General features: G+C 45.2%; 1 protein-coding gene across 4 annotated transcripts in view; it reads left to right on the plus strand.

Moving 5' to 3' along the window:
* The first annotated feature begins 475 nt into the window (after positions 1-475).
* The window catches only part of nfic (nuclear factor I/C), a 28,641-nt gene continuing 15,371 nt past the window's right edge, over positions 476-13,745 (plus strand). For 2 of the 4 annotated variants that reach the window (XM_078259581.1, XM_078259582.1), the window contains exons 1-5: positions 836-923; positions 3,848-4,163; positions 6,822-6,992; positions 7,092-7,268; positions 10,980-11,163. In XM_078259581.1, the coding sequence (XP_078115707.1) occupies positions 4,134-4,163; positions 6,822-6,992; positions 7,092-7,268; positions 10,980-11,163 (562 nt within the window). In that variant the 5' untranslated portion in view covers positions 836-923; positions 3,848-4,133. Of the gene's footprint in view, positions 924-3,847; positions 4,164-6,821; positions 6,993-7,091; positions 7,269-10,979; positions 11,164-13,745 lie in introns of all 4 variants that reach the window. The other 2 variants (XM_078259580.1, XM_078259579.1) reach the window with 2 other exon arrangements.

Consider the following 13,745-nt stretch of genomic DNA (forward strand, 5'->3'; position numbering starts at 1 on the left):
TGTTTTTTGATCCCAGTCCGTCACTGGATGGAGATGAGAGTTATGCGCCCTGAGCAGGTTCCGTTTCCTGAGGAAGACCATGAGCTGTGGTTGAAAAATCAAAATCAAGTGACTGATACAGTGGATATGCATGGACAGCAGCACTATAGAGACATGTCAGGGATTCAACTGCATTGGACTGAGGCTGCCTTTGCAATTCATTTTTTTCATATCCAGTCCATAGTTAGTGTTGAGAACAATCTATGCTGCTCTCTCACTGATGTCCCTGCCAACATTACAAACCCCCTTTCTCTAGTGAGTGTGATTCTAGGCCTACTCGGGCTCTATGTTTCTTATCTGTGTGGATGGATGTGGAAACTTCAATTATTGCAATAACACAACTGCGCAGGGAAAGTGCCAGCAGGGCACGTGCAGTATGAGAGCGAGTAGAGGGGACGCTTTGATGAAGTGATTTCCTGATTTCAGAGGAAGAGAACAGCAGTAACGGGGCTTCTGATTTGGCAGGAAGTAACATTTTGGAATTCTAGGTCAGAGTTGAAGCCAGCGGCGGGACATTGTGTCACATGAAATCAACATACTGTAACTCCAGGTTTCTGTCCATCTATTGGCCAATAAACCAAGTGTTACAGTAACAGGAGAGGGAGAGTATAACGGGAGGGGGGGCAGTGAGAGGAGGCCGGGGGATGGAAAGGTGAATGTAGCACTATATTCCATTCTGCCGCAGCCTACCGGGCGGGGGGGTTACTGCCGTGGAGCCCGAAGCTTGACGCGGGACGTTCTGGTCTCGAGCACCGCGGATTTACTCCATCTGGCACGCGCATGATAATATAAATGAATATGGAATGATAACGACCGACGGCGTGAGATGGGCAGGCGTTGACATCAGCTTTAACTTCCCCCGGTGGCGGCTCCGCTTCGAAATGGTAGGAAACCTGTTCCGGTACAGTAATGTAGTAGGCTAGTGTTCTTCCTATCGGTGTGCTGCTTCGTGTTTTCCAAAAAAAAAGACGCAATGCGAGGACCTGAGTGAGTAACGTAACCTTTACCGTGAGCTACGCAGCTGAAAGTGGAGCAGACATTTCTCTCAATGCCAGCGAGCCTATGGCTCTGTTTATCCCCGTGCTCAGGTAGTAGCAGCGTCCGGACATTACAGTCCGAAAGTGACGCTTTACTGTGGAGAGAATCTGTCGCTGAATTCCATTCAAAAAGGTGCCAAGTAAAGCATCCCCTGCACGCCGCTCAATGCACAGCTGGCACAACACAGCTGGAAAACAAGGTTGACCTGTCAGGACCCACTCTTACATTCGGCTCACACACGACACGAGAAACACCCCTCACTTTTACACAATCTCAACTTTTAGAGTCGATCAGACACACTGTGGAGGGCGGATACCAGCACTAAAAAACGGTTATAAAACTTCACATTTTGCGGAGATAAAGCCAGGTTTTAGTATTTTATGTGCGCCGAATTTACCAAAAGACCATCAAACAGGAGAGGACTGTATGTCGCACACGAGGCGACTGGTATGTCCGATATTAATCAAGTCTATGTAAAAGTACTACAGTTATGCGTGAAGTTTGGAGCTTCCGACCCCTGGCGGCGCATTAGTTACCGGACAACAGATTTTTTGTATGTGTGTGTGTGTGTGCGTGTGCGTGTGCGTGTGTGTGCGTGTGTGTGTGTGCGCAGTCGCGGTTGAAAGTTGTTGAGTTTTGGGGATTTTGCAGCGTGCAGCGGCAGGCCACGGGACGGAGGAAGGCCAAGTTGAAGTTCATCTCGAGCCTTCTTCTCCTGGTCTGTGTTTGTGTGTGCGAGTGTTGCACGCGCGCGCGTGTGTGTTAGTCAGCAGAAAATGGCCGCAGTTAGAGCCAGCGGGCTGAGTTTTAGAATGACAGGCCAACAGAGGGCCTCCGGTCCCGCCACATAGTGAGGCAGAGATCCGCTGGGAGGGATCAACACAGAGCTGCAGTCCCGCTGTAAACATCCGCGGCAGATTCCGCTCTGTGCCGCTGTAGAGCCTCCACTCCGCGAGCTCCATTAGACAGGACACAGATAGAGAACAATCTGCATTTAACTGACTAACTGAACACAGCACAGTGCTGCAATAAAAACAGACTGCTGAGGTCTTGATGTGACTGTTTGCTATTTATTAATGGATGATAGCAACAGCCTTAAATGACAATTAGACTGGTAGCCTTAAAAGTGAAACGGTGTGTCGTTTTTATTTGCATATGGGCAAAGCAGTTTAAAGATGAAATATGTGTTATGGTAACACTGCAGGCCTGTGTGAGATTCACTTTATAAACACCCACCACAGCCTCAGACAGACAGAGTGGTCTGTAGTTCAGCAGCACAGCGTCACAGAGGAAACAGCCAGCAGTAGCCCTATATGAAGAGCCTACAATAATATACTGTTCACATGAAGAACAATAACAATAATGCACTCATTGATCTAGTGACAGGGTTCAGTCAGAATAATCACAATAAAGTATTTATTGGTAGGCTATTAGTCAGCGGCATTCCCTCATACTGCATATATTAATGTATTGATGGTTTAGCACACGTCACATCCCCTTAATATATATAATATGTGTATTACCCCATTGGTCTTCATATCTATAGCCATATATACTGGACTGCATTCTATCCTAATGGTGCTGACTGTGTGGTTGAATTTGATCTCATGTAGAAACAAAAGATCAGTTATAGGTGGAGGAAGTACTCTGGGACTTCAGTAAAAATACTCCCGATACAAGACAAACAACAGGAAAAGTATTAAAATACCAAAATAAGTTTCTGTATTATTATATTCAGAGTGCTACACTACTGTTTTTATTATTAGCTTATTATTACTGATGCATTAAATGATGAGGAGCATTTGGGTGTTTCAGTTGGTGAGGAGCTCATTTGAAGTACTTTACATACAGTGCATCATATTTCATAAACTGATCATCTTGTAGCCTACATGTAGCGTATAATCTTGATTTGATGACTAGTAACTATGTCTGCCCAAATACTGTAGTTCTGTAAAAACTACAATATTTCCCTCTGAGCATAGGTGAAAGTACCGTAACATGGAAATACTCCAGTACAATACAAGTAGGCCTACCTCAAATGTGTTCTTAAGTACTACAGTAGGCCTACTTCAGTAAATAGGCCTACATAAGCACAGTAGGCTACGTGGGGATTTTTTAAAGGGGGAAATGACATGTTGCTTTGTTTTTGGGATGTGTTCAGAAGAAAACACTTGAAATAATGAAGACGTTCTGAGTCACTACTGAAGATGTGACTGAGTTGCTATACTGTGTGTTTGTGTGAGAGTGTGTGTGTGTGTGTGTGTGTGTGTGTGTGTGTGAGAGAGAGAGTGTGTTCTTGTTTAACTATATTCGTGGGGTCCAAAAGCCGGGAATACAGTATACTTGTGGGGTCTGGACAGCTTTGTGGGGCCAAAATGCTGGACCCCACAACTTTAAAGGGCTGTTTGAGGGTTAAGACTTGGTTTTAGGATTAGGGATAGAATATGTGTAGTGTGTGTGTGTGTGTGTGTGTGTGTGTGTGTGTGTGTGTGTGTGTGTGTGTGTGTGTGTGAGAGAGAGAGAGAGAGAGAGAGAGAGAGAGAGAGAGTGTGTGCAGGCTAGAGACTGTAGCCTACTCTGGGTCCTGAGCTGACCTGGAGCTCCGGTGTTGGTGTCGGGCCGGCCCAGTGCAACAGAGCTGCTGCGGCTTTAAGCCCGGGCTTTGGGATGGGCTGGACTCATAACGTCATTTCATTTCTCTTTCTTTTATTCTTCGCCCCCTCATCTCCTTCCCTCTCGACATGACGCTCCGCTACACCCCGGGCCATAGTGATGAACTTTCTTCTCCCTGCGGAGCCTTTTTTTTTTTTTTTTCTCTCGGAGCCTCAACTTTTCTGGCGTGTCATCATTTGTGGAGTTAGCGCGGCAGAGTCATCCGAGGCGAGCAGAGCTGCCTGATATGTGGATCCTGTGAAACAGCGTCAGCAGCAGCAGCAGCAGCCCAGGAAATGCAGCGTTTCTCCACTGACTTAGCGGGACCGAGCGAGTAGAAATGTGCAGGAGCAAACGGCGAGCCTCGGGACGTTTGCGGGCTGATTCAGCTGCTTCTCATCAGCATGATGCTTTCTCCTCTCTCTCTGTCTCAGGTAACACGGCTCAGCACTGGTGTGGAGGAGACAAACTGTCATTTCATAATGCTGAAAACTATTTAACGACCAATGTTAATCCTCCCTAGCTGCAGCTGCTGTGGCTGTGTAGAAGCAGGCAGTTCAGGCCTGTGCTGGTTATCAGCTGCTGGCACTCTGTTTAGCCAGCCTGTGTGCTCACACTTTCCAGCTCCTCTGCGTACTCGAATGCATGTTCTCTCTGGAGACTGACAGAAGCCTCTGATAGCTGCAGAGTCCTCCCACGGTGCAACTAGTTGTAACCTTGTTCACACACACACACACACACACACACACACACACACACACACACACACACACACACACACACACACACACACCTTCTTCAGAGTCAGTGTTTCTAAACCAAATATAACAAGTTGACAAGGCAGGTCTATTCCAAAGTAGGGCTGTCCCAAACGATTATTTTTTAAACGATTAATCTAGCGATTATTTTTTCGATTAGTCGACTAATCTAAATTGTTTAACACTGCACTCTTCAAGTAAAATGAATTTGCAGTGCAACCTGAAGCCAGATATAGGCTATCAATCCAACAACAAAATAAAGTCACTTTCAGGAGGAATACAAAAATAAAAACAAAAAGAGTAGCCTGTATTTGCTTTGTTTTAACAGTAGGCTAGTAGGTAAAATAATGAATAAGCTCTTGTTTAACATCCAAACTCCTCTCCCTTTAATCTTACAGTAAAAAAAAAAAGTGCAGTTTTAGCAACATATGAAATCAGATGTATCAAATAAATCCAACATAAGGCAAGTTGCAGCGTGTCTAATATAACAGTCTGTAATCGATTGGGTCACTCATGATGATGGTACACCAAAATAATAACACTGCCGACTGACAGCGATTGATGATGCTTAACGTTAAGTCATAGCGGGGCATTAAAACGAATCAACGGACTAACTTACCGTTGGGCTACTACTGGGAACACATTCCGTGTCACTATGTTGATAATCGCACATGTCTACAGTGCACGTTGTGTCCGAGCCCAGCCTGGCCCGACACATTAACTGGAATTTACCCGATTTAACCCGACAGTTTTTTAATACGTGGGCCGTTATAACTGATTTTATAGAGGACTCAAGAGATATCGGAAACAATCTGGCCTGGTTGTGCAAGTATCGAAGTGCTGCAGATGGGGGAGACACAGCACAGTTTCCCTCACACTCAAGTCAGTGCAGGACATACACCGAGAGCTACGGGAGAAGCTGGAGAGGCATAGCTTGCTCCCCACCCAATTAGGCTAGTAAAGTAATGATTAAAAAAATACAAATACTTGATGAAGGGCCTGGCCCGAGGATAGTGGCGGGACATATCGGCCCGAGCCGGCCCGTGGGTCAAGTTCGGGCTCGGGCAGAGAATCTAAACTTTACTTGGGAGGGAAAGTGACAAAAAGGTTGCTGCTGTTATCCTGACTCAGGGATGCATTTTACAAAGTCTACAGACTACCACGTTGTTGTTGGCATTACGGGAGATCCGGGACGATTGAGACACGGGGACGAATGAAACATTCCAGTTTTCTCCGAGTGCAATGATGATAGACAGACTTCCTTAGGTCAACACATAGAGCATGTTAACCTACTTCTATCAGCCAAATATCTTCGTGTTATTTCCTTTTATCACAGAGTTACAGGCCATAAACGAGTTTTGATGGTCAAAAGTAAACTTCATTAGCGGTTACATTTTTTTCGATCATTAATTAGTGTTTTTCATTTAAAGGTTTGACTACATGCTTATTCAGTAGACCATTTAGTGTTCTCCACAATCCCAGACTATCATATTGCATGCTTGTTTACATTGAAAGCAAAACAGGCTATAATGGCATATGTCTATGTCGGGACAGTTGTTTCAACTGTCCCAGACCTGGCTGTAACAACATGTATTTTAAGTAAATGCACAAATATCTGTGTTTATACAATAATTTATGGAGGTGAGACATGGAATAGCAGTTTTAGAAAGATGAAAATCATGATATAAATGGGAAAACTTACTGTTCTAGCTATAAAAAATGGCAGAATTATCCATAGTGCATGATATTTCAATAACCGCTTCACGATGATGGCAATGAGTTGTTAACAGACATTCACGAAGACGTGGAGCCCAGCAACAATCTATCTAAAATAACAACTTTTGGGAGTACCATTCAGGATACGGCTCCACACACGCAGCCTTGTTTTTCCCAAATGTGGAGGACTTTATTGGGGTATCCTTTACTGTCTTTACAATCTCAAATCTGCTGTGTGCCGGTCCCTAAGAGTGGGGAGGGACTGAGGAGGATGCTAGTGAATCCTCAACAGTGTGTAGGAAGATGCCCTGCACACACACACACGCGCACGCATGCTTGACGCACACATGCGCGCGCACCTACGCACACACACACACACACACACACACACACACACACACACACACACAGAGTCAGAGGTTCAGGGCACTTGGGCATGAGTACAGGAAGAGCCAGGCCAGTGAGCCTCACTGCCTCCGGAGCCACAGCCATGAACATGTTACCACTGGAGAGTATGTGCACTGATGTGTGTCAGGTATACTGTACATGATGATGAAGTTGATTTGGTTATAATTGTATACTTACATTCATCTGTCCGTGTGTCTGTCTGTCCTGCAGGATGAGTTCCATCCGTTCATTGAGGCTCTGCTGCCCCAGGTCCGTGCCTTTGCATACACATGGTTCAACCTCCAGGCCAGGAAGAGGAAGTACTTCAAAAAACATGAGAAAAGGATGACCAAAGAAGAAGAGAGAGCCGTCAAGGACGAGCTGTTGGGGGAGAAGGCAGAGGTGGGATGGGTTAGTTAGAGTACATAGTAGAGATAATGAAAGAAGCTGAAGACGCATACAGTATTGTTCTGACCCTTTGCGATATCCTTCTGTTCCCAGGTGAAGCAGAAGTGGGCCAGCCGCCTTCTGGCCAAGCTCAGAAAGGACATCAGACCTGAATGCAGAGAAGACTTTGTCCTGTCCATCACTGGGAAGAAAGCTGCGTGCTGTGTCCTGTCAAACCCGGACCAGAAAGGCAAAATGAGACGCATTGACTGTCTCCGACAAGCTGACAAGGTAAATTAATGGCCAGTCACGTGCATGTGGATCAGACTTGTCGGTGTGTTTTGAGGCGGTGTGAGAGTCCCGTACAGGAAAACGGGAAACATCACTGCCTCTATTGCTGCCACAGGAAAGTTTTTAAAACACCAAACACAAGCAGTGAACTACCCGGGACTTTGTGGAACAGCTGACTATTTCCTCAGTCCCTCCGTCTCTTTTCTTTCTGTCTTTCTCCGGGAAATGAAGCTGCCTTCAAGTGCGATCGGGAACGTCCAGATCTGCGGAGAATCAGCGGAGCGACTGATCGGGTCTGAATGAAGCCTTAGTGCAGCTCCTACTTTCACATTAGGCTCGTTCGAGATGAGCCAGGTCTGCGCAGAATCGATCACCGGTGTTCGCCGCCCAATGCATGCTGGGTAGATTTGTGTCCGACTTGATCCCGACTTGCTCTGACGTCACGCACACGTGGGCAACGATAACCTCACGAGATCAAGGCGGATGCAGGCAGCGCAGTTGCTTTTCACCAACTGCAAGACCCAGGCTGACCCAGGGCATGCTGGGAAACGCCTGGCTCTCAGCTGATCTAACAGCTGATTGGTTCAGAATCGACTCAACACGATGACGTTTTACATGAACGTTTTATTGATTTTGAATTGGAGGGATTTTAACAGCTATTTGTCTGATTTAAAGGCTCATTCTGTACAGAACACATGTTGTGTGGCTGATAGTGACGTTTAGAAGTCAGAGAGACTAAATCTGTTCAGATTACAGATCATCTACAGTCTGTTGTTAAATAAAATCAGCAACAGATCACATGTAGAGCATTTTGACAGCTACTCTGTCATAATAGTTTTTATCTGGAGACTTGCGTACAAGCTGATATATGGGTCTGATAACATTTTATTAAATATGAATCAGGATATGAGCGTGTCTGTGACTTCCTATTCAGCCTGAAGGCTGCTGGAAACGGCTGGAAACTGTCCGACTTGACAGCAGATTTTTGTCACCGCCCCCGGCTGCTCTCGTCCACTTTACAGGCGAGGCGCAGTTCATCTCGAACGAGCCTATTATTCTGCATCTGAAAAGAAGGCGGAGCTTCAATGTGTCATAGAGGTGGCTTACTATATTATCGTGCAGTGGCTGCTCCCTGTTGAAGTTAAATGAAACGGGTTTCGGCTGCCGTGGCTGTTTACACGTTCGTAGTCCTGCACACACGTGTTCTCTAGTCCACAAACCAATCTGAACACACACTTTATCCAAACATTTAGAGCTTTGTTTGCACTGACTATGGAGAAGGCCTGCACGATAAATCGTTATAAAATCGTGATCTTGATTCATCCCTGTTCACGATTGTTTGTTTTTTTAAATCTTTTTTTTAAATCTTTTTTTTTCTCCTTCAATTAATTTATTGAAAGCATTTGACATTGACATTAACACGTTTTAATTATGTAAAGACATGTTCAAGGAGTTCCGATAGAGCCTGTATCAGGGCCATATTTAGTTCAATGTGTTATACAGTACGTCACTAGTTTTAGTAGCCTACTGTACTTAAATGACCAGTATGTACTTTATTTTCCTTATTCATTGAAGCCTCTATGTTTACAGGCTTGTGGTGATGCAGAGTGTGCTATAGGTGCCAACAAAAATCTATGTTTGGTACTGCCATTTAACACTTCGTGAGAAAAAAATGGTGGCAGAGAATTGTGATATCAATTCTAAGCTAAAAAATCGTGATTCATATTTTCCCCCGAATCGTGCAGGCCTAATATGGAGTGTGTATTGAAAGCAGTTTTGATGATGGTGATTGACGTGTGTTTTGATGTTTAACTGTGTCCTTCTGAGTCTCCATCACCCCATGGCATCGGTTTAGTTATGAAGGAGAGACACTTTTAAAAGTATGCATACACCTTTATTTCTAAAAGAAGGGTGTGTCGCCTCACACAGACTTCAGACCAGGCGTACAGTGTCCTGGAGCCCGCCGCGGGTCACATGATAAGGAGGACATGAAATATGAGGTGAAAGAGGTTGTTCCGGTCTACACAGCGTTCTGTATAATGTCCGTAAGAGCCATGTTGTATTGTTTGCAGTTTTTGGTATTTTATTCCCATTGCAGAAGTAAATTGTTTCATGCCATTTAAAATATGTAATATACATTAGAGTTCAGGTAACTGCTGATGTTGTAGAATGTGCTGTGATGTGTGTTTTGCCCTATCAGACTGGCGCTCCACTGGTCTCTCCTGCTATTGGACTATTGGGTTGGTTTCTTTACTGTAAGTGGAGTTAGTGTAAGTTTAGTCTCTCATGTCCAGCTCTAGCTCCACAGAGCTGTGGAGTAAGGTCTGGCTATACCACAGATGCATTCTGGGATAGGAGAAAAAAATTGCTCCGGGTTGTTTGCATTTCTTAAAACCAATCACAGTGGTCTTGGGCGACGCTAAGCTCCGGACGCGGTTTCAGGAAGGAACTTGTTTTGGTGGAACATTTGCACCCCGCAAAAGAAAACACCACACGTGTGGCCGGGTTAGCTAAGTTGGTAGAGCAGGCGCACATATATAGAGGTTTACTCCTCGACGCAGCAACTGCAGGTTCGACTCCGTCCCGCGGCCCTTTGCTGCATGCCATTCCCCCCTCTCTCCACTTTCATGTCTTCATCTGTCCTGTAGAAATAAAGGCCTAAAAATGCTCAAAAAAATAATCTTAAAAAAAGAAAACGCCACATACAATATTAAATGAAGTTTACTGTTGACACAATGCGCTAACATTTTCCTCTAAGCTTGATATTTTCAGCGTGTAGCTTGCTAACTCGAAGGTTGCTGTCGTTTCCCAAAGCGAGGGAGTTTGAGAACGGCAACACACAGAGGGAGAAGGGAGAGGGTTGTCCTGGAAATGTACTACCGTTGGTCCAGACTAGGGCAAGAAAGTGCTCATATTATGCTTTTTCCCTTTCCTTTATTGTGTTATATATCTTTTTTGTGCACATTATAGGTTTACAAAGTGAAAAAGCCCAAAGTCCACCCCAAAGGGCCTTACCATCTCCAAAAGAAAACACTGTTCACAAACTGCTCCAAACAGCTCTATTGTAGTCCAGCCTTCACTTCCGTGACGAACGTGCGTCAATGCTCGCATAGCTGCTAGCGTGGCACGCGCTCATACTCTGCTTCTGACTGGCTTGTTGTCCTTACCTAGCTACTGCGCATGTGCGACTCTCAACAAAGATGTTACAGCGGTGAGAGGTCTCACTCTGTAGCTAAAACAGAGACCTGAACACACAGGGTGAAAAGAAGAGCTGCAGCAATGTGCAGTACAACAAATATATGGTGTAAATATATGTAAGTTTGAAAATCAAACCATGTAAACCTATTCTGATACAACCTCTAAATACAATTATGAACCTGAAAATGAGCATAATATGAGCACTTTAATCTTTAAACGGAGAAAGTCAATTTCAGCATAAGGTTAGTTTTTGATAATCCAGCATTGCATACAGTATGGATACTTTTTTGTTAGTCTGTTTTTCACTTGCTACGAGCCTCGTCATCATCGGATAGCTGTGTACGTTGAGTCAGAAGCATTTACAAGCTGCCACTACAATGTCATGAAAGAGTTGATGTGTGTGGACGACTTGAGAGTGTTGAGTGAAGCAGTGGGGTACACGAGAGTCCACATGGTTTATTGGTAGATTGACGCTGCTTTCTGTCAGTAATGGTTGGGTTTGTCTTTCCCCAGGTGTGGAGGCTGGATCTGGTGATGGTCATCCTGTTCAAAGGAATCCCATTGGAGAGCACCGACGGAGAGCGGCTGGTGAAGGGAGGCCAGTGCTCCAACCCAGTGCTCTGTGTCCAACCGCGACACATCTCTGTCTCCGTCAAAGAGCTCGACCTCTACCTCGCTTACTACGTACAGGAGAGAGGTATACACACACACACACACACACACACACACACACACACACAGAGAGCGACACACACACACACACACACACACAGGGACACACACACACACCCACACACAGAAAGACACACACACACACACACACACACACACACAGACTCGCACGCACACAGACACACAGAGACACACAGAGAGCGACACATACACACACACACACACAGAGACTCACACACGCACACACACAGAGACACACAGAGACACACAGAGAGGGACACACACACAGGAAGACACACACACACACACACACACACACACACACACACACACACACACACAGAAAGACACATAGAGACACACAGAGAGGGACACACACACACACACACAGACACACACACGCACGCACACAGACACACAGAGACACACAGAGAGCGACACACACACACACACACACACACACACACACACAGACTCACACACACAGACTCACACAGACTCACACACGCACGCACACAGAGACATACAGAGAGCGACACACACACACACACACACACACACACACAGACTCACACACACACACACACACATGCACACACACACACACACAGACTCGCACACACAGACTCACACATGCACGCACACACACACACACACACACACACACACACAGACTCACACACGCACGCACGCACACAGAGAGACACACACACACACACACACACACACACACACACACATACACACACACACACACACACACACACACACACACACACACACACACACACACACAATATGTATGTATGTCTCTTGTCACCTGAATGGTGAAGACATGATTCCTGATGTCCTGCAATATGAAACTGTTGGTTGGATACGGACTGCTATGTTCTAAGAACCCTAGCTGGTCTAAAAGGGTTCTTCCTCCTTTGTGGAGCATGCCTGTGATCAGGGAATGCCATGGCCATATTAGATTATGAGGAGTCAGGCTTTCTCCTCCCCTTCCACTATCTCATTAGGTTGATAACGTAGCATTTTACGTTACTATAGCTAAGGCAGTGCTGCGCGACGTGATGCAAACGTTACAAGCTGAAGCTGCACATTATTCAAAGCTTAAGTGGATTTTTTTGGTTACTATTCACAGGGCATTTATCATAATCTCCATAACTTTAAAAACTCAAGTGAAGGCTGAAGAGCTTTCCTTCTCTTTGGATGATATAGCGATATAATTTAATTTAACTTTAGTAATGATTGGCGTATTATCGTAATAATGCAGCCACCACAGCAAAAAAAGAGAAAGAAAGAAAAGTTTATTTAGGCTCTTTCATCAGAGGGGCAGCTAAGCCAATCAGGGCAAACGGGCAGTAGCCCGGGCAACAATAGCCCGTACCTGTGCACGTCCCTGATCAGGAGTCTCCACATTAAAATCCACTGGATTCCAGCCTTTAGTTTGATTCACATTGGCCTCAGTCAAACTGGGGAACAAAGGTCAGAGGGACATTGGGAATCCTTTTGGAGCTCCGATCATCCATATCTGATTTAATATAAAATAAGAGGATTTCTAAGAAGCTACTTGCTGTCATAGCAATAGTCTTTATTTATACAACATTCAAAGACAGACACAAAAAAACACACACACACACACACACACACACACACACACACACACACACACACAAACATATATTATGCCAGGGGATTGCACTTAAATAACAAATAGGTAGGGTAGATATAGATTGATGGTTTTAGTGGCTTTTTTGTTTTAGAATATTGAATAGATGAAATGTAATGTTTGAGTTCATTTTCCAAAATGAAAAAAGATGGTTGGCGAATTTAGACTCATGAATACGAAATTTAGCAAGTAACAGTATCAAAAGTAGTATGATAGTATTTATTGGTCTTAGTGAAAGCATAGGAAAAGAAACCAAACAATCGAGTTTGACATGACAGGGCAGGAGCTTCTCCAGGGGCTGTGGATGTTACTGACTCACAGGTCATCTGGGAACTTCTGAACTGAGCTCTTCCTTCTCATTGGTCGGTTGAAACCATTTGTATAAATAGCTTTAATACAGCTACGAGTTGAGTCCAAAAACAACTGAAAGAAAGCATTGTGCACATCTGGTTTTGATATTGTGGCTCGAGGAGCTGTGGGAGGCTGACTCCCAGACGCAAAGAGGCAGCAGCGTGATGGGACGGAACAGCTCGGACTCAACAGTGACACCAGGAGTAAAATATCAACCGACTGCAGAATAAAGTGATCAGCAGCCAGCCAGGGGCACATAGAGGCTTCCCAGCAGCATGTGTGACTCCCAGTGGTTTTCCCGGGTCCGGCTTTGGTTTGAGCACCGTGCTTGTAGAGACTCTCTTAAGGTGCTGACACGCCAACCCGATAATCGGCCGTCGGACAATCTGGCTGGGTCAGTGACTCAAGTCTGTTCGGTGTGTTCCGTGCCATCGTCCGTCGGAGGAGCTGTCGGCCTTCATTTTGGCCGATTTGACATGCTCAGTCGGAGACAGGACAGTCGGGACTCACCCGGAAATGGCGAGCGGATGAGCCTCTCAAAATCTGACGAAAATCTTTTAAACTGACCTTTGTCGATCTGAAAT

Source organism: Sander vitreus, chromosome 9 (assembly GCF_031162955.1).
Source record: "Sander vitreus isolate 19-12246 chromosome 9, sanVit1, whole genome shotgun sequence".
Classification (NCBI taxonomy): domain Eukaryota; kingdom Metazoa; phylum Chordata; class Actinopteri; order Perciformes; family Percidae; genus Sander; species Sander vitreus.